This window comes from Calidris pugnax, unplaced genomic scaffold (genome assembly GCF_001431845.1).
Source record: "Calidris pugnax isolate Ruff unplaced genomic scaffold, ASM143184v1 scaffold341, whole genome shotgun sequence".
NCBI lineage: Eukaryota > Metazoa > Chordata > Aves > Charadriiformes > Scolopacidae > Calidris > Calidris pugnax.
Window position 1 is genome coordinate 685,990 of NW_015091149.1, and position 19,744 is coordinate 705,733.

The 19,744-nt window shown below is 59.2% G+C and overlaps 2 protein-coding genes across 3 annotated transcripts in view; both read left to right on the plus strand.

The window, feature by feature from the left end:
- The window catches only part of LOC106898018 (zinc finger protein 385C-like), a 55,894-nt gene that overhangs the window by 23,278 nt on the left and 12,872 nt on the right, over positions 1–19,744 (plus strand). The window contains 1 exon segment of the mRNA XM_014959074.1: positions 17,682–17,824. Coding sequence (XP_014814560.1) covers positions 17,682–17,824 — 143 coding nt within the window.
- Positions 5,505–11,814, plus strand: LOC106898114 (zinc finger protein 862-like). 2 transcript variants are annotated; one of them, XM_014959203.1, is made up of 3 exons: positions 5,505–5,628; positions 7,219–7,850; positions 9,525–11,814. In XM_014959203.1, exons 2-3 carry the CDS (start codon positions 7,329–7,331, stop codon positions 11,055–11,057), a joined length of 2,055 nt encoding a protein of 684 aa, XP_014814689.1. In that variant the 5' UTR covers positions 5,505–5,628; positions 7,219–7,328; the 3' UTR covers positions 11,058–11,814. The 2 variants fall into 2 exon arrangements, with proteins under 2 accessions (XP_014814689.1, XP_014814690.1); XM_014959204.1 differs by lacking the exon at positions 5,505–5,628 and having other exon boundaries at positions 6,213–7,850.

Sequence of the window (19,744 nt, forward strand, 5' to 3'; positions counted from 1 at the left end):
GGGTGGGGGCCTTCCACCCCCCCCCCCCCACTCAGACCTGGGTCTGGCTTTGGGGATCCTTCATCAGATGATGGGACTGAGCTTTCCCGAAGGTTGTTTTGGGTGAATTTCCCCTGTAAATGCAGCAGTTGTTTTTATTGCCAGGGGCTTGCTCTGAGAAATGGCCTGGGGAAAACATCTGTCCCCTGCTTTCAACTGTGAGCGACACCCCCAAGGGGGGGGGGGGGGGGGGGGTCAGCCTTCCCTTCCGAGTATTTTTAGACCAAACTGTCATCTAATCTTGACCTCCAGTCTGATGTGGGCTAGAAAATATCACTGCCTTTCCAGCATCAAGCCGAGGGTGTAATTCACAAATTTTTTTTAGACCTTTTTTTTTTATTTCTCCCTCCCCTGGCAGGAGCCCTGGGTTCCTCACAGGTATTTTGAGCCAACGTGGAGTTTTTTTGAAGTTTCTGCGGGGATGATGCTCCCCAGGGGCTGGTGGTGGCTGCGCTGCCGGTGCCGGGGCTTTGATGCCCCATTCCAGCACCCGCCTGATGTCCTGGAGCTGGTGATGACTCCAGGGGTTGGGCATTTCACAGGTTGCTTTTTTTTAATCTTTTTCTGAGCGGGATGCTGGGAGGAGTGGGCTGCCTGTTCCCACTCTTCTCCGAAGTGATGATATTAGCACGGCCCTGGGTAGGAGGGGCGGAAATTACAGTGAAATACTAGCGGTAGGGAATAAAAATCTAATTAAAAAATAATGACAGATGTGTGTCTGGTTCCAAACCCCAGGCATGGCCAGGCTGGCCCAAGGGGAGCTGCTGGCAGGATGGGTGCTGTGCTTGGGGCTCCTGGGAACGGCAACGGGGGCACAAAGATTGGGGTGGGGGGGGAGGCAAAGGGCTGTGACCTTGTGGGGGGGAAATGGAGATGGATTGGGGTTTGAGAGTCTCAGCCCCCAGTGATTCGCACCCCGAATGCAGTCAGGACCCGCTGCAGGTGGGGTGATTCCCCCTCGCCCCCCACTTACAGCACCAGGAGGGATTGCCTGATGCCCCGTGTGATTTCACTGCTGGGGGGGACACTGGGGACAGCCGTGACACTGTCCCACGGGGTGGTTTGGGCCTCACCGTGGTGGTCTGCGTGCATCGCTGTGGGGATGGGATGGCCACCAGCCCTGAGCCTGGCTCTGCCACCGACCTGCTGGGTGGCCTTGGCCATGTCACTTATCTTTCTGAGCCCATCCATCCCCTCAGGGCCAACAAGGGCCAGCCCAGCCCCGGTGTGCGAGGGAGGCACCTGCCTTCAGGTGCTTCAATAATAGAAATCATTAATTTTCACTGCTAATGGAGGAAACGCTGCGCTATGAAAAATGTGCGTTGGCTCAGAGGCAATTGAAAAGGCTGGGAGAGACGGGAGCCCCTTAATTTGTTCCAAATTGGTTATTTCACTGGAACGGTGAGAAAGCATCAATTTGAGTATCTTTTTTCCCCTTTTCATTTCTGTCAGTCGTTCCCTGGCCATAATGAATTGGACTCGGCTGTAATTTTTTATGATTTAAATGATGCTCGGAATAAAGGCTGAACTAATCTGGGGCTCCAGTCTCTCTCCCCCCACTCAGCTCCCTGTGTTTTGGAAGGACCTTGACCCCTCAGGAGAAGGTGATGGTGGGGAGGGAAGGAGGGCAGGAATTTGGGGAGCAGAGCCCGGGTCGGTGTTTAACACTCACTGCCCCGGGTCAGGATTAGCCCTGCTTCTTTCTGAGCTCCCTGGTACCTGTCGGGGGGATCAGCGGGGTCTGGGCCGGGATGCTGAGCCCGTGGGGGGCTGGATAGGGGCTCTGCAAGGGGGGGGCATTGCTGGGAATTAAAATCCGAGGGGAGGCAGGCTTGATGCTTGTGGCCATGGGGAGGAAAAGAGGCTTGATGAGCAAGATGTGCGTCCAGTTTTGCCCCCCAGAAAGCATTTATTTCACCAGTTGGGCAGGGTTATGGCTCCCGGGAGCTGGATGTGGCTGTGTTGCCTCTCGGGGACCAGGGACATGAGCTGGGAGGGAGCCTGGGGTGGGAGATCACCCTGTCCCTGTTCCTGCTCCTGCTCTTTGCCAAAAGGGCTTTGCCCTTCTCGGCTGCTCCGTGGCAGAGCAGGAACCGGCCCCATCCGATGGGAGCAGCCTTAGCCCGGAGCTGGGGTCACTGGCGGGGGAGAAATGAACATTTTCCCCCCCTTCTCCTCAGCCCAGACGAATAATCCTGTCCGTGGCCATGCCCCCGAGTTTGCAGGGATGTCATCTGAGTTTATTTCAAGGCTTGTTCCCTGCCAGCTCGAGTCACGCAGCAAAAGGTTGTGAGGAGGCTGCGCAGGGGAGGGAGGCGCGAGGCAGCCTCCTGGGAGCTGGGGGGACTGGGGGTCCCCGTGCCAGCCACTATGGGGGGGCTTCTTCCTCCAGCAGCACCCCATGGTCACCTCTCTGTGTCCTGCTGCCCATCCAGGTCCCTTCGCAAGGACCTGAGTGAGCCCCTGTGCCCGCAGCGGTGCTGGAAGGGCACTGGCAGAGAGGAACACCCCCCAGTCCTGAGCACCCAGGGAGAGCTGGGACACAGCAGGGAAATATTGGGGTCCCCCAGGATGTGCCCCATCCCCTTCCCCAAGCCGGGGTACCCGCTCATCCCTGTGACCCCCCCGGTCTCTGTGCAGCGATGCTGCCAAACAGCCGATCCCCCGGGATGAGCCAGCGCTGCCTGATCTGGTTGTGGAACAGCCCCGGGGGGGCTGCGGGGGTATTTTTAATTTGTCTGAGCTGACAGGGTGCTGAGCAGTGTCTGTGGCACAGGGGGACGGCTCTCTTCTCCGCCAGACACGGCTCCTCGCAGCCCCCGTCCTCCGCCACACGCGGCTGAGAGGAAATCGAGCTGTCACCATCTCAAGGGTGGCAGTGGTGGGGGGCAGAGCCTGGCAGTGGGGCTGGGGCTGTGCATCATCCCTCCCCCTGCATCCCACCCCCTGCACCCTTGTGCCTTCCCTCCCCCCAAAATCTTCCCTGTGCAGAGCTGGAGTGTCCCCAACCCATCCCCATGCGATGGAGGGGAGGGGGTGGTTGGGGGAGCCTGGCACCCCAGGGTGGGCTGTGAGGGGCCGGGGGTCTCCGGGGTCAGTGCCAGCAGCTCCCCTTCCCTGAAAAGCCTGAGTCGTTCCCCAGAGCCTGGGTTAAAGCCGAGCAGGAAAACAAAACCTCTCCAATTTGTTTGGACTCGGGGATTTAATATTTTCTGGGGTGACATGTCTGGGGTCCCCAGGTTCCCTGGCTTCATGTCAATGCGGTGAAAAACCCGTGGGGAAACCCCATCCTGGGGCGTAGGGGTGAAGCTGGCAGGGTCTGTGTCCCCGTGTCCCCGACAGGAGCGATGTCCCTGGGGTCTGGTGGGGCCATGGAAGGTGCGGGCTCCAGTGGAAAGTGTGGCTCATGGGGCAGCCCTCGTGCCCCGGTGATGAATGTGCTCGTGCAGACACGGCACCTGCCCCCCCGGGTGCTCGAGCCATGTCCCCAGGGGGGAAAAATAGCAATGATCGAATCAAACCAAGGCTCCTGCACAGGGGGAAAGGGAATTATTTCCATTTCAGCTCCTTTAGGAGGGGCATCTGACGTCCTGCAGGGATGCAGGTGCTTGCGAGGGTCAGGGACATCCTGCCAATGCTGCCCAAGATCCAGGTTAAAGCTGGAGTCTTTAAAAAATGTAACTTTATGGAGAAAAAAAATAAAAGGGCCATTAAAAGGCTGTTTCAGGTGGGATGTTTCAACCTTAGTCCCACGAGTGCATTTGGTGCTGGTGACAGCGGAGGGGAGGGTGGGCAGAGAGTGCTTTTGCCAAATCCACCTGTTTTCCAGGACTTTGCCTGGGGCTCCGGGGGGGCTCCCCGTTCCTCTGCTCCAGGCTCGGTGGCTTTCCCAACAGTTTGGGGCAGGAGAAGCCCATGGGGTTGGACCCGGCTGCTCACTTTGGGAACTGGGGGGGGGAAAAGTAGGACCCAAGGTCCTGCTGGTGGGTCCCAGTGCCGGGGCCATGAGGATCGGGTCAGTCCCAGCCCGCAGGGCCACGGGGACCAGTGACCTTTGCAGTCCTGCTCGGGATGCGAGTCAGGGAATTTGGCATCCTTCTGCCTGAAAACTGATTAAAAAGGCTAAATCCTCCTTTCTCGCTTGCATTAGCACAAGAATAAATAGTGCATATTTTCACCCCTGGGAGCCCGTCTCTAGTTTCACCCAGCTCCTGTTCGCATTAGCCCTGGGCTGGGGTGGCCGGGCAGGAATGTCCCCAGCTCAGGAAGAGCCTCTCGCCCCGGGACATGTGGAGGAGCCCAAAGAGAGGAATTCACTGAGGGGCTGCGTCCCCTCCCTGGTGCGGAGGAGCCAGTCGGAGCCAGGTACAATGCAGCCCCTAATCCCGGCACATACCGAGGGGCCGCGGACCTTGTCGGGGCCGGTCTCAGCACCGGGAGTGGGGGGAGTGGGGACCTAGAGCATCCTCTGGAGTGGGGACCTAGAGCATCCTCTGGCACCCGGGCACCCTGTCCCTGCTGGGGGGCTGGGGAACGGGTGGGATGTTGCCGTCGGGGGCTCCCATGGACACCAGCGCTTTTGGGGATTTTTGTGTTCTCAGCAGACTTGTTTGAGGGAAAGCAAAGGTAGCACAAAATCCTGTTTTTGGAAGAAGCTGAGGGGGTCTAAATGTCACCTGCATTTAGCGCTAAAAAAAAGGGTTTTTTTGGCATGAGTGGAGCCCCAGGCTTGTTTGGGACCCTAGCAGAGGGGCTGGGTGCCAGGCATGGGGGCCAGTCCCAGTCCAGGAGCGTGGTCCAAGTCCCGTGGAGGGTCTGGACCCCTTTGGTGGAGCAACTTGTGCCCGTGGGCAGGGATGGGAGCTTGTGGGGTGCTGGGGTCCGGGCTCTGCCTGAGCCCCGAGACACCCATCCCGGCTGGACACGGGCACTTCTGCAGCTCAGCCCTCAGCCAAGGGACGGGGACTAGTGGTCCTGGGGGGCCAGGAGGTGGGCACCCTGATGCCCATCACCTCTGCTCTCCTCACACCATGGGGGGAAGATGTCCCAGTGGGCCAGCAGCATCCATAGGGCTGCTCCCCTTCCCTAGGGGTCTGAACCCATTGCTTGGCTACCGTGGCCACCATCCCCGCCGTCCCCGTGGCCAGGCCACAGCCACGCGGCCTTCCCCCATCCCGGCCACCGCTAGTGGCCACTGCCGCCGTGGGCTGCCGGGAGCATCGGCGGAGCCAGACAGTCCTCGCCGCAAGATGGCTGCTCCCGTGCTCCCGTGAGCGCGGGCGGCAGCCGCAGGCTTTGTTCCCGCAGCCGCCACGCTCGGGGCCGGTGGGACACTGAGGGGGGGGCCACCAGGGGCAGGGGGGTGCCCACCACCGCTCCCTGCCTCCCCCCTGCTGCCTTCCTTTTTATTTTTATTTTTTTTTATTTTTTTTTTAACTGGCTTTGCATTGTTTGGCAGGGATTTGTTTGTTTTTTTTTTTTTAATTAGGTTTTTGGTTTGGTTTTTTTTTTTTTCCTATTTAAAAACCAAAATCTGGGAAGTTTGCAAGCCCCCCCCTCACCCCAAGGCTTTATGGCAGCCTTTCAATGGTACGTATGTAGGGGGAGGGCGGGCGTGCGGGGCCGGGGGGGCACGCAGGGCTGGGTGCTGGGCTCGCATGCTGCTCCACTCGCCCTCACCCGGGTGGGCAATAGGTGGCCAGTGGCCGGTAGCCAGGGCTGACGCAGCCGGGTGCGAGGGTCAAAGCAGTGGCCAGTAAATCCTGCCCAAACTTCCCCGCAGGGAGAGCTGCTGCCCCGACGGGGGGAGCCGTGGGCTGGTGGGGGTACGGCAGTGACACCCCCCACTCCTGAGCCCCCTCCCGGGTCCCTGAGGAAACACGGTGTGGCTTTTTTGGGGAGCGAGGTGCAGGGTGAAGGGTGCCTGGGGCTGGTGCACGGCAGCGCTGCGGGGGTGCAGGACACGGTGCCGTGGTGCATCCCCGCTCCAGCCCGAGCTCTCCCAGCCCCGCACACCCCACACACTAAAAACACTTCTTTTTTTTTGTCATTTTTCCCCTTTCCAAGGTAGCAGGTTTTGCTGGAGCGAGTGCTTGGGCTGGGTGCAGGTAGGGACGGGTTTGGGAGCAAATGGGGTCGGTGACAGGGAGGGAATGAAGGAAACCACCCCCCCACCCCCCGGGGCTGTGCATCGTCCTGGTGTCAGCCAGGACACGGTGAGCTCGACGTCTGCCTGGTGTGGGCATCGGGGCAGGCTGGGCACATCAACCATGAGCGAGGCTCTCGACGGTGGCAGAGCTGTCCCTGCTGCTTGGTGGCTCCCACGGCCACCTCCTCTGCTTCGGGGACGAGTCCCGAGCCTCGTAGGGGCACAGTGGGGACATGGGTGCAATCCCAGCCCTGGCAGAGCCCGTGTCCCCAGGGAATGTCTGACGGGTGCTGGCAACAGCAGAGGAAACCCTGAGACCGCCGTTATGAAGGCTCAGTTTGGGGTTTCAATCCAGTTCATGGAAGAGCGTAGGGAGGATCGGACTGAGTGGGGTTTGAGTATGGGGAGGGAGTTCAGAGGATGCTCAAATGCTTCAGGTGCCGGGTTTATCCATGTGTGTAAGCGCTTTGGAGCCTTGGGAGCCCTGGCTGGAGCGGGCCCTGGCTGGGCTGGGTGCTGGCAGCAGAGCGTGGGCACGGGGCACAGAGTGGCTTTGGCAGTTTCCTGGGATGGAGACAAGCAAGGGATGAAGGAAAACACACCCGGGTGCATGCAGCCCCCAGCACGTGTTCCTGAGCTGGCCTCCAGCTCATCCTCCTCCGGCTCCAGGTCTCTGGCAGTCACTGGTGGCAGCGGGGGCTGCTCCTCGGGGGCTGAACACTCGTTTCCAGCCCTTTGGTTCAATGGGGGTTCCAGCATCTGGAGGGTCTGGTGTGATGGGGAGCGTGTTGAGGTGTCCCCGTGATTCTGAGGAGGACCAGGCGTGTGTGCCGGTCCCTCCGCCGACACCCAGAGCTGCTGGTGACACCAGGGCTCAGTGGGATCCCCCGCACGGTGCCGGGGGTGTCACAGAGCCCTCAGCCACCACGGTGCAACCGCAGCGCTTTGTTAGGGGGCAGGAGCAAACGATGAGCGCAGGCTGGGGTTTGCAGAGCCCTAATCCCTTTCCCTTGTGTCTCTTTCATCTCCAGTCGAACCAGGAGAGTTGTAATAGACCTTCTTACTAAATTAAATGTAGAGGCTGCTCCTCCAAGGCACGTCTCAGTTCGAGCGTAGTGTTTGATTTCCCAGCCACAGCAATATGGTGCCTCCAGGGAAAAAGCCAGCTGGGGAAACTTCCAATTCCAATAAAAAGTGTAAGCGCTATTTCAATGAGCACTGGAAGGAAGAATTTACTTGGCTGGAGTTTGACTATGAGAGGAAACTCATGTTTTGCATAGAGTGTCGGCAGGCGCTGGTGAAGAACAAGCACGGTAAAGCGGAGAACGCCTTTACCGTGGGCACGGACAACTTCCAGCGCCATGCCCTGCTGCGGCACGTCACCTCCGGCGCCCACCGTCAGGCGCTGGCGGTGAACCGGGAGCAGCTGGCCTTCGAGACCCGCGTCCACCACGGCCACCCGGAGCTGCGCTCGGTCATCAAGGTGGAGGTGAACCCGGCGAAGGTGGCCGTCCTCACCACTGTCTACTGGATGGCGAAGGAGGAGATCCCGGAGGAGAAGTGCTCCTCCCTGCTGGACTTCCAGAAGTTCAACCTGTGCCAGGCGCTGCTGGCCTCCGAGCACAGCGAGTTCTACCACCCCAGCAGCATCAGGGAGATGCAGGTGTGTATGGAGGGCTGGGGGCTCTGCGCCTGGGGCTGATGCTGGGGCTGGGTGGTGCCGTGGGGCTGCTGCACCCACCACCTTCATTGGGACAGGGTGGGTGCCTGCTCCTCACTTCCCAGTGCCCCTTCCAGCATCTCCAGCACCCACTTGGCTTCGTTTCATGTGCTGCGTGTGTGAACCCGAGCCTTAAGCAGGAGCTCCCACCCCCTGGGCCCCGATAAATACCTCACCGGGGCCAGAGTTGTCTTCAGAGCAGGGATCTCTGGATCCTGCTGGTGGCACAAGGCCAGGAGCACAGAAGCTGGGTGCCCCAGGGGCTGGCAGGGAGCTGGTGTCCCTGTCTCAGGGCAGAGCGGGGGTTGAGGTCGTTGGGTGCCGGGGAGCACCCACAGCCTCTGCGTCAGCGTTTGCTGATGGACAGACCTCTGTCCCCATCCTTGGACAGGTAAATGTACCCCGTGGCACCAGGACACGTCCTGATGTGCTTGGGACCACCAGCTTGGTCCACACAATCAGGCTGAGCTGGGGCGAGCTCTGGTCCCATGGGGGAGCCAGGCGATGCTCCTCTTCTCTGGGAGTTTTGGTGGAAACTGAGAGTTCCTCCACGTTAAACGTTAACGCGGCACTTTCTTGGTGTCATTCCCCGGTTTGACAGACCAGGAGAAGGTGATGGGGTCCATCAAAGGCACCTCAGGCTCCTGGTCACACGTATGGTTCCAGAGAGACAGGGAGAGCAGGAGCATCCTCTCCCGACCGAGCCTGCCAGGCTGCTTGGGGGATGAAGGCTCAGGAGTTAAATTAGCACACGAGCACTGTGGGTTTTTCCTCTTTTGCCCTCAACTGAGTGATCAGAAAGATCAAGTAGCCGGAGAGTTTAGAAAGGATTTTCTTAATTTTACAAACGCTTCATGCCTGTTAAAATCAAATTAAATTTTTAGCGAGCCTTGGCCATTTGCCAAGGCTTTTTTTTTTTTTTCGATCTCTAAAGAGCCTTATTTTGCTGCAGATAGACTAAATCCGCTAATTAGATTGCTCAGCCTGAAGTGCTACCTACGGCGTTCACACACGCACCCAGGAAGTTTTCCCTTCAAACCGGGGCGTTTGCCTGAGACGGGGAAAACGCAGCAGAGAAGGAGGAGATGCCAGAAGGTTTTGGTGCTGCTGCTGCTGCCCCTGCATGGCTGCCCGCACAGCACGGAGGCTATGGCTGAAGTTTGAGCCCGGGCAACGGGTTGTTGGCTCGTTCCTGGCATGGGCAGGGTCTCGGGGGGCCGGGGGCTCAGTGCTGCCCTGGTACCCTTTGGTCCCACTGAAGCCGTGGGGCTCTGACCCCCAGCTCAGGATGGGGACCCCTGGACTTTCTGCAGCTTCACCCTGTGCCTGGGCTGCAGGCTGGGAGCGGGAGGAGACGGTGTATTTGGGGGGAAAAAAAGGGATTTCCAGCTTGTGTGTGCGTTGTATTTACAGCCTATTTCAGGGCTTCTCTCTACTGGGGACCCCGCGCCGCTCTTGGGGTGATGTGAGGGGGGGAGCCGTGCCGATGGCGTGGCTCCGGGTGCTCTGCGTCTCCCCCGGCTTTGGGAGTTGATCTGTGTTTCTCTTTCCCCCCCCCCACCCCGACCACCACCACCACCATCACCTGCCCCCCGGCACCTCCTCCGCCTGCCCCAGGCAGCCATCGCCAAAGTCCTGCACAACGAGCACAGGCACAGGATCAAAGCCTCGCCGTTTGTCGGGCTGGTGGTGGACGAGACGGTGGACGTCCTGGAGCACCGCAGCCTGGCCGTGTTCACCACCACCGTCTCCCCCTGCAGCGGGCAGACCTCCGCCACCTTCTTGGGGAGCTTCGAGCTGCCCGCCGGGGAGGCCTCCACGGTGGCGGGCAAGGTGGGCGAGGTGATGCGCTCCTTCGGCATCCCCACCATGAAGATCACCTGGCTCAGCGCCGACAGCGCCTCGCTGGTGGCCGAGCGGCTGAGCGGGGTGGGGACCGCCTTGACCTCCCTCTGCCCGCTCCTCATGGAGATGCACTGCCTGTCCCACGGCAGGTCCCTGCTGCCAGCCGAGAGCATCGTCAGCATTGAATACCTCCAGAAATACGAGACCACTGTGGACGCCGTGTACAGGCTCTACTCCAGCTTCAGGGGGGAAAGCAACGGCCTGCAGGAGCTGCGGAGTGTCCTGGACCTCTGTGAGATAGACCTTGGGAGCCCCAAAGCCATCCACTGGACTTCTATTTTCCCAGCTGTGGAAGCCATCGATTCCTCGTGGCCCACGCTGGTGCTGCTGCTGGAGAGCGAGGCAGAGCGGTCACCGGTGGCCCATGGCCTCTGCGAAGAGCTCAAGAAGTTCCAGTTTGTGGCCTTCACCAAGATCCTCCTGGATGTCCTCCCCATCTTCCAGAAACTCAGCCGCTTCTTCCAGATTGAGGACTTTGACCTCTCCATCCTGAAGCCCATCGTCTCTGCCACGGCCACCACCCTGCAGGCCCAGAAGAGCACCAGTGGCCAGAACCTTCAGGAGTTCCTCAACGAGATGAATGAGCACCCGCGGGATGACCGGGAGGGCGAGAGCCGTCTCTACTACAAGGGCGTTGAGTTGGCCAACTGCTCCAAGGTGCACCTGAAGCACTTTGAGCACCTGAAGGAGAGCTACCTGGAGAGCGTGCGGGGCAACCTGCTGGACAGGTTCCCCAGCAGCGTCCTGGAGGCCATCAGCTCCTTCTCTGCCATCTTCAACCCCAAGTGCTACCCCCAGTCTTTGGAGGACATTGGCAGCTATGGGGTCAGTGAGTTGAATTTCCTCCTGCAGGCCTACTCCCGGGTGGTGGTGAGCGAGAGGGCCCTGAGCGATTTCCCCCTCTTCAAGCGGATCGTCTTCAGCCTCAGCCAGCTCTCCTTCAAGGACCTCTGCGTCAAGCTGGTCTACAGCAACTCTGAGATGCATGAGCTCTTCCCGGACTTTGCTGCCCTCGCAGCCATCGCCCTGGCCTTGCCGTTGGGCTCGGTCCTTGCTGAGAAGATCAGCCGAGGCCGGGAGCTGCTGAAGCGTGGACGGTCACACCATGCAAAGGACGAGGGGCTCTCTGACCTCATGAAGATTGCCATCGACGGGCCGGCCATCAGCGAGTTTGACTTTGCGTTGGCCATCGAGTACTACGAGAGCATGAGGGAGTCGGGCTTCATTGTGGCGCAGGTGAAGTGAGCGGTGGCCGGTGAAGGCAGAGCCCTGCGGGCAGGGAGCCAGGTCCTGTGGGCACCTCCAAGGCCCCACTTGATGCCACCTTTCCCCTTCACTGGTCACCGCTGAGGCCGGGTGGCCGCTGGTGCATGATGACCTGCTCCACGCTGGGAAGAGGAAATAGGATCCTTCACGAAGCCATGCTGGTCCCACAACCATCCCTCCCTCCTCCCCCAAACGTCTGTCTGAATTGGCCGTTAGTTTAAAATCTTGGGGCCACCTGAAATCCCACATCCCAATGAGGTTTGTTTTCAAGGGTTTGTTGTTATTTTGGTTTTGGGAGAGGAAGGCAAATCTTCTCTTGAGCTCAAACATCACGTTGCCTTTGCACAATTATACCCAGCAGCTTTTCCTTAATACTCTGCAAAAATATCTGATTTTTTTGTTGGTTTGGAGCCTCGAGAACGAATGCAGAAGAGGCGGTGCATCTTTCTAGCTCGGTGGCAAACCCTGAAATGCCTGGCGGTGTCTTGTTGGTGTTCTGTGCACACAGCACAGGGTATTTTTAGCAGTGGCATCAAGTCATGATCATTTCAAGAGCAAGAGATTTAGAGAATGACACTGTAATCAATGAGGAAATAGTAACTTTAAAATGCATCATTGTGTATATATGTGTATGTGTGTATATATATAAATATATATATAACTATATATATATTAAAAAGGTCTATCTTAATTTTCCTAGTGTTTAAAGATATCTAAAAGGACTTTTTTTTTTGCAATGACAGAATAAATTATAAGCAGGGGTCCAAAAATAATAAGTAGTGAATTCCTGGTCTTTTCAAAGCGGCATCACACACCTGTGTCCCCTTTGCCCTCTGAGCTCTCTGCGACCTTGAGAGAGTCTTCTAACGTCCGCTTTTGGGACAAACCCCAGCTGTTCACCTTGGGTTTTTACCTTTTTAAGCATCCCCCGACCCCGCAGCGAGTGGAGCCGTCGGGAGCCCTTGGAGCTCGTGGTGGAGTTGGTGGGGCTGCACGGCGTGTGGGGGCTGGCGTGGGGGCTCCTCCGGCGTTAACTGGGAGGGGTGGTTTCTTCAGTGCTGTCGGGGTGGGTGAGGAGACCCTTCTGACTGATTTTAATCTGCAATAAAGCCGAGGCAGCAGCCTGAAGCATCACGTCGGAGGATGCTCCTTAACCCTCAGCGCGGTGTCCTCCCGCAGGATTTGGCTCCGCTCCTTCCTGGGGTAAGTTCACGCTGTCCCGTGGACACAGGGTGATTTGACCCCACCATCCCCAACTCTGGTGGTCCCCATTGCTCCTGTAGCGTTGCCTCGTGCTGTGGCAACACAGAAGGGCCGTGGGGTCCTGGGCTTGGTGCTCCCTCCCTCCCTACCTCTACCCTGGACCTTCCTCCACCCCAGCCCTGGTTTATGGAGCCCTCCCAGCTCTGGGGGCAGCCTGGATGGCCCAAGGGGCTGCACAGCCCCAGGTCCAGTACTCGGCTGCCTCCCCTGCTGGGGTCCCCCCATCTCTCCCAGGAGGGGGTTGCCATCTGTCTGACCCAGTGGTATCACACCCCGGGTCCCCATGTTGGATACGTGGGTGGGACGGGGTGTTTGGGGGTGCCTGGTGGTGCCTCACAGGCTCCCATGGGCACCCTGTGCCCTGCGCCTGTGGGGAAAGGGGGATTTCTGTCCTTGGGGCTGGTGGCAGGTGACCACTGATGGCCCAGAGTCCGTGTCCTTCCAGGGTGGAGGAGGTGGTTGGATGATGAGGGTCCTTGGGTGGAGGCTGCTCGCCCATAAGCTCCTCTCGGCTCAGGCGTGTGGTTCTCAGCGTGCCCTGGTCCCCTGAGCTGGGCTTTGCTGGGGGCTACTGGGCTAACTGCTTGTGGGGGAGGTGGCTGTGGCACGCTGGAAATGGAAGGATTTAGCAGGATGATGCTCGTGGCTTGCACGATCCTTGTGTTCCATGGGGTGCTGGGGAGCAATGGAAGCGCCGGAGCGGGTTGCACACAACAGCTCTGCACCTCAGGGGGGGTTGTCCCTTCCTTTCTGTGGGGGTCTGGTGGGGCTGGGGGTGCTGGAGGGGCTGCACTCAGCCGAGGCCAGTCCTGCTGTGGGGGCTGCTGGGGTCAAGGAGCCAACCTACCATGCCAGGGCATCCCCAGCCTCGCTGTGTGGGGCCAGCAGATCTGCTGTGTGGTGGTCCAGGTTGGGTTTGTGGGGTCTGGTTGCTTCAGGAGTCCAATGCGTGTCCAATCCTGTTACTGGTCTGGACCCCACGCAGCACTGGGGCAGCTCCGGTCGTGCTCCAGCGTTGTCACTGGTCGCTGTTCCACTTCTCCTGCCAGCAGCCCTTGGCACCGGGGGACTGCGCACACGTTTCCCAGAGAGCCTCCTGGAAGGAGCTGGAGCACGTTCAGCCCGTGCTTGGCCCGAGACAAAAAAGCTTTAAAGCCCTGGGTAAGGAATTTGAGACACCACCAAAATTTGCCGCCAACACCTACCGACTGGGAGGGAGCCAGGCTGCCTCCCTGCGAATAAACAGCCCCGTCTCCATCTGCCTGGCGCAGACCCTGCGCCAGATGCTCCTGCGAGGCAGCCGGCGTCTGCGGAGACGGGTCCTTGGCAGATTCTCCTGTTGGTATGAAAACCCCCAGCGTGGTCCCTGCCGCCTGCAAAGGTGTTTCTGGGAGGTTGGCACACACGGCGCGTTGCTCTGCTCTGCCTCGCAGAGAAAACCCTCCGTGGACCCGCGTGTAGGGGGTTGGTTCAAGGTGATTCAAGGATTGGAGCATCTCCCTGATGAAGAAAGACTGAGAGAGCTGGGACTCTTTAGTCTGGAGAAGAGAAGGCTGAGGGGAGACCTTATTAATGCTGACAAGTATCTCAAGGGTGGGTTGAAGGAGGAGGGAGCCAGACTCTTTTCAGTGGTTCCCAGTGAGAGGACGAGGGGCAACGGGCACAAGTTGGAACAGAAGAGGTTCCACTCAAATATGAGGAGAAACTTCTTCCCAGTGAGGGTGGCAGAGCCCTGGAACAGGCTGCCCAGGGAGGGTGTGGAGTCCCCTTCTTTGGAGATTTTCAAGACCCGCCTGGATGCTCCTGAGTAACATGCTCTGACAAGCTCTGGGCAATCCTGCTTCAGCAGGGAGTTGGACTAGATGGTCTCTATGGTTCCTTCCAACTCTAAAAATTCAGTGAAATTCAGTGTAGTGGCTGTGTGGAGCGGAGAGGTGAGGGGGACGGGCTGGGGACAGTCCTGGGTGGGCTTGGTTAAATGAAGGACTGAAACATGTCTTTGAACTCCAAAGAACCCCTCCAAGAGTCATATGCCTGCAGGACAGGAGCTGGGCTGAGCTTTGCAGGGCTGGGAAGGGGCTGAGCTGATGGCTCGGGGCTGAGCCCCAGGCAGGGGACATGTGGCACCGCAGCGGTGACACCAAGTAGCTTGGCATCTTTCAGCCAGGTCTGGCTGCTCCGTTAAGAGCATCCATGGCCCCTTGCTGTGGAGCTGTGTGGGGAGAAGGCAATCCCCCTGGGCTGCAGCGGCTCAGACCTGCCTGTGGTTGGGGACTAACTTGGTGGTGGGGCAGGGGGGATGTCCCCACGCAGCACCGTGACCACCTTGGTGGCTCTGCCTGGGTGACAGAGGCCTGGCCAGGGTGCAGGGTACCCGCGGTGCCCCCGTTGCACCGGCCCTTTTCATCCCTCCACAGACCCCTGAGCACATCCCATCCTGGTGGGACCCGGGGGCTGGTGGCACGGTGCTGGAGTGGCCGTGTTTGCTGCGGGGGTTGGGGCTCCTCTGCCAAAATGGAGGGACAGACAGAGACAGCACCGCGGTGGGGGACGGTCCCCCCCCGGAGCTGCAGACCCAGCATCTGGGGATGCCATTCACCAGCAAAGCCCACCCCGCCGGTGGCCACGTCCGTCACCAAGGGTAAGGTCGTGTCATTCTAGACAGACCTGAGGGCCCTGCCACTCTCCCCAGAGACATGCTCTGACAAGCTCTGGGCAATCCTGCTTCAGCAGGGAGTTGGACTAGATGGTCTCTATGGTTCCTTCCAACTCTAAAAATTCAGTGAAATTCAGTGTAGTGGCTGTGTGGAGCGGAGAGGTGAGGGGGACGGGCTGGGGACAGTCCTGGGTGGGCTTGGTTAAATGAAGGACTGAAACATGTCTTTGAACTCCAAAGAACCCCTCCAAGAGTCATATGCCTGCAGGACAGGAGCTGGGCTGAGCTTTGCAGGGCTGGGAAGGGGCTGAGCTGATGGCTCGGGGCTGAGCCCCAGGCAGGGGACATGTGGCACCGCAGCGGTGACACCAAGTAGCTTGGCATCTTTCAGCCAGGTCTGGCTGCTCCGTTAAGAGCATCCATGGCCCCTTGCTGTGGAGCTGTGTGGGGAGAAGGCAATCCCCCTGGGCTGCAGCGGCTCAGACCTGCCTGTGGTTGGGGACTAACTTGGTGGTGGGGCAGGGGGGATGTCCCCACGCAGCACCGTGACCACCTTGGTGGCTCTGCCTGGGTGACAGAGGCCTGGCCAGGGTGCAGGGTACCCGCGGTGCCCCCGTTGCACCGGCCCTTTTCATCCCTCCACAGACCCCTGAGCACATCCCATCCTGGTGGGACCCGGGGGCTGGTGGCACGGTGCTGGAGTGGCCGTGTTTGCTGCGGGGGTTGGGGCTCCTCTGCCAAAATGGAGGGACAGACAGAGACAGCACCGCGGTGGGGGACGGTCCCCCCCCGGAGCTGCAGACCCAGCATCTGGGGATGCCATTCACCAGCAAAGCCCACCCCGCCGGTGGCCACGTCCGTCACCAAGGGTAAGGTCGTGTCATTCTAGACAGACCTGAGGGCCCTGCCACTCTCCCCAGAGCAAATCCCTTTAATTGAGTGTCTAATTAATACCTAAAAATACAGCCCGCAGCTGCTGCTGGAATTTCCCCTGCGGCAAAGGTAAGGCAGGAGCTGCAGCCGCGCGGCCCTGTAACCTTGGGAAGGTGCCCCAAGAGCGTGGGTCCTTGCCCCACATGCCCTGCTGATGCTTTTGTGATCATCTGAGGTTCAGGCAAACCGAAGCCAGTGGTGATGTTGGCTTTTGCCGTGTGGCTGCTGCCCTGCCTGCCCTCTGTGGCCAGGGGATGGTGAGCCACGCTGGCCACAGCTCATCCCTCCTGCAAGGCACTGGTTTTCCTCCTTTGCCAGGAGAAAAACCTTACCACCCTCCTCGCGGGGTGCCTGAGTGGGGATGATGCTGTTGGAGGGTCTCAGCCCTTTTCTTGCTGGGAGGGTCTTGGACAGTTTGATTGGAACTGGGAGGGAAAGATCCTGTCCTCTCCACAGGGTCCCATCTCAGCTGAGGCTTCTGGGCTCTCTCCTGCCCGAGCCTGCAGACCCAGCCCAGAATATGTGTTTAATCCACAAATTTGGGCTCAAGGACGTGCCAGAGTGGCTTGGTCTGTTGTGACCTTAGTGTGTTGGGGGCAGCAGCAGCAGCCGTGGGGCAGTGGCCATCACCAGGAGCCCATGTGCCCCTCAGCACCCCCCGACCACTCGCCCACCCGGCGCAGGAGCTGGTCTCTGGGCACCAAACCCCTTGGCCTTGGGTGCCAGGCAGCAGAGCCAGGTTTTCAGCATGGTGGCATTGGCTGGGCTGCAAATCCCCTTTATTGGGCTACTGAGGGTGGTGGCAGAGGTGTTCAACCTTCCTCTTCTTCCTCCCAGTGGTGAATGTAGTATATATATTATTTTTTTGTAAAGCCCAGTGCAATCAGCGCAAAACACTCTGACAAAGGCAAGTGGAAACCCCTCAACCCGGCTCCAAATGCCTTTGCTGTGGCTGCTGCTCCTCACGGGGTCGGGGCTGTGTGTGGGGCTGGGGGTCCCCGGGGACCGTCTCCCCGGGTGCCGTCCCTGCCTCCTCCGATGATTTGATGCAGAAATACCATTTCACGCCCCAGAAGGTTAATTATGCATCGTTCACCCATTTCTGCTTGCTTTTGCTCCCTGCCTTGTCGCTGTGGCTGCAATTTTATTTATTTATTTTTAAACAGTTTCGCAGATTTCCCTTCTGGGCGACTCTGAAATTAACTCGATCAATGCACGCCTGATGAAGCAAAATGTAATTTTTTCCCTGGAGTCAGGCCTGGCTCGGGGACGGCTCCGGTGCCGCTGCCGAGCCGCCCGTGTGCGTTCTCCCAGAAAGAGGTCGTTGGTGCCCGCGGGGCCCGCGCTCGCTGCTCAGATTCCGCAAATCCCTCAAATTTGGAATTTCAGATTTGTATCTGGGCTCCTGCGCCAGCCCACCTCCTGCCGGGGGAGCAAACAGCTGAGTGCCCACCACTGACCCCGGGTCCTCGTCCTGGCCGGGGGGGGGTGGTGGAGGGGGCGAGTGCCTGGGCACAGTCCCAAAGTGGCACCGGGGGTTGCCGGGCATCATCGGTGCTCTGACGTGAAGATGGCTTTGGGATGCTGGTTTTGAGCCCAAAAGGCAGAGGAGGACCAGGGGCCACCTCGGGCTGGGACCTTTTGCCAAGGAGGTCCAGAGACCGTGTGCCGTGTCCCCATGTGCCATGTCCCCACATGCTGTGTCCCCCCCCGCTGCCACTAATGCTGCTCTTTCCCCTCTGCCTCCCCAGGTCCCTCCGGACACAGCAGCCCCCTCCTCGCCTCGTTGCCAATCCCCGGCCGTCCCCTTCACCCCCCCTTGGACATCAAGCACTTTCTGACCTTCCGGCTCAACGGGACGTCACCGCTCAACCTCTTCCCCAACTTCAACACGGTGAGTCCCGGGGGGGGTGGGCATCTACTGCTGGACCTTTCCTCCCCACAGCAATCTCTCTTCTACACAACACCAGTCCTTGAACCCCACCAGGTAATTTCTGGCTTAATTACTGGCACCTCTGGCTGCCGGGCACTGGTGCCACGTGCCCACCCTGCCCTTGGCTTGGAGCGGTTCCTGCCCAGCCACGGCCCGTCTATACCACAATTAAAAAGATGGTTAATTTTAACCAAGATCAATTGGATTTTGCTCCTGGAATCAATAGTAATAAAGTAGCCCTGGAGAGCAGTTCATTAGTTGGCAAATAAAGAAAGAAAAGGGAAGAAAGAGAGAGAAGGTGTGTGAGGATCCAAGGGAGGTGGCTGGGGGTGTGGGACCAGCCTGGTCGCTGTGGGACCTCTCCTACCACCCCCTTGGGCTCAGGGTCTTCAGCCTTGAACCACCAACCAAGCACTTGGGTCACACAGTTAGACGTAGCTGGTAGAGATGCTCTGTCCTACACCCAACCTGGCGTGGACGTGGCCAAAGACATATGGCAGCATCTCAGGGGTGCAGTGCCATTGTCCCCACTCCATGCCACTCTCCCCAGGTTGGTCTCAGCCCTGCTGGGGTCTCTGTCCCCCCCCCAGGACACAGCTCCACACCTTCCACCAGTGGGAGGGCTGGGACCTGCTCCTGGAGCCCCCTCTTGCCTTGTGCTGGGTCCCTGCCCTGCTGTTCCAGCCTCCTGGGGTTCCTCAGGGATCTGCTCCCAGTGTTGTTGAGGGGCAGGTTTTGCTCAGGGGCGGTGATGGGGGGGGGTGCTCCCCCCACAGAGGCAGGATGGACCTTGCTGGGTTTGGTAAATGCCTGTTTTTTCCCCTCGTGAGCCTGGAAAAGGGACTCCCCTGAGCAACCTCCCTGCCCGCTCGCCGGCCTTTTGTAAACGGCTGAGATTAAACATGCTCGGAAGGTGCAAATTATCGCTGAGATCTTCAAAGAGCGGCTGGAGAAATTAAGCACAGGGTTCCTGTTGCTGCTGAATGGGATTCAGACGTCTAACTGCTTTAAGCTCTTTTGAAATCCCAGCTCTCGCCTGTCTCTCCCCTGCGCTAACAAGCAGAAACACAGGAGAGGAGGATTTTTTTGATGCCATTAAGGTTGCTGCTCTTTGTCTGGGCTCCTTTTTTTAGTCGCTGGAGTCAGTAGCTGACTTGAACCAGACCCTGTTGTTTGTTCTGCTTGGCTCCCGCCGGCCCCTGCCTTGGCACGTGTTCTCCAGAGCTGTGCTGCTCAAAAAAACCATAATAATTTGGAAAATGAGTCTCTTGCGCTTGCCGGAGCCTCATGCTGCTGCATCCAAGGATGTCTTGGACGGGGGGGTGGAGGTGCTGGGGTGGGGGGCTGTCCCACGGTGTGGGCACCTTGTGCTCATTGCTCTGAGCTCAGCCCCCAGCCTGGTGGGTGATGTTGGGACCCTCTGGGGGTGGGAGCTGCCCCGTCGGGGTGGGTTTGTGCTGGAGAAGTGGCTGAGGCTGGGGCTGCGAGGGCTTCATGGGGACCCAGAGCAGGGTCCCCGTCCCCACGGGACACAGGGCTTGAGCATCTCTGTGCCCTGAGCCGGGCTGGTGGCTCCTCTTTCTCTGCCCAAGTAGCCGTGATGCCAGGTCAGAGCCTCAGGGGGAGTTTGGGAGGGTGGTGGGGGGCATCAGTCTGGGTATTTCACTTTTTGGGAGAGCTGCCGGGTGTGAATTGTTGTGTAGAGGAATGGGGGGGTGGGGGGGGGGTTGTCTTTTCTCCCGGGTGACGCTGTGCAGGAGTCGGTGCTGCCCCGGGGAGCAGGAGCTGTTTGTGGCCGCCCAGCAGAACACTTTGCACTTTGAGCAGGTCACAAGGCTCTCATGAACCCAGCAGATGTTTTACTCCAGAGCAAGAGGAACC

Excerpts from the sequence above, each read along its gene's own strand:
- LOC106898114 (XM_014959203.1), top strand. The coding sequence starts at position 7,329 with ATGGTGCCTCCAGGGAAAAAGCCAGCTGGGGAAACTTCCAATTCCAAT. Across the intron at positions 7,851-9,524 it reads GCAGCATCAGGGAGATGCAG|GCAGCCATCGCCAAAGTCCT; the intron begins GTGTGTATGGAG and ends CGCCTGCCCCAG.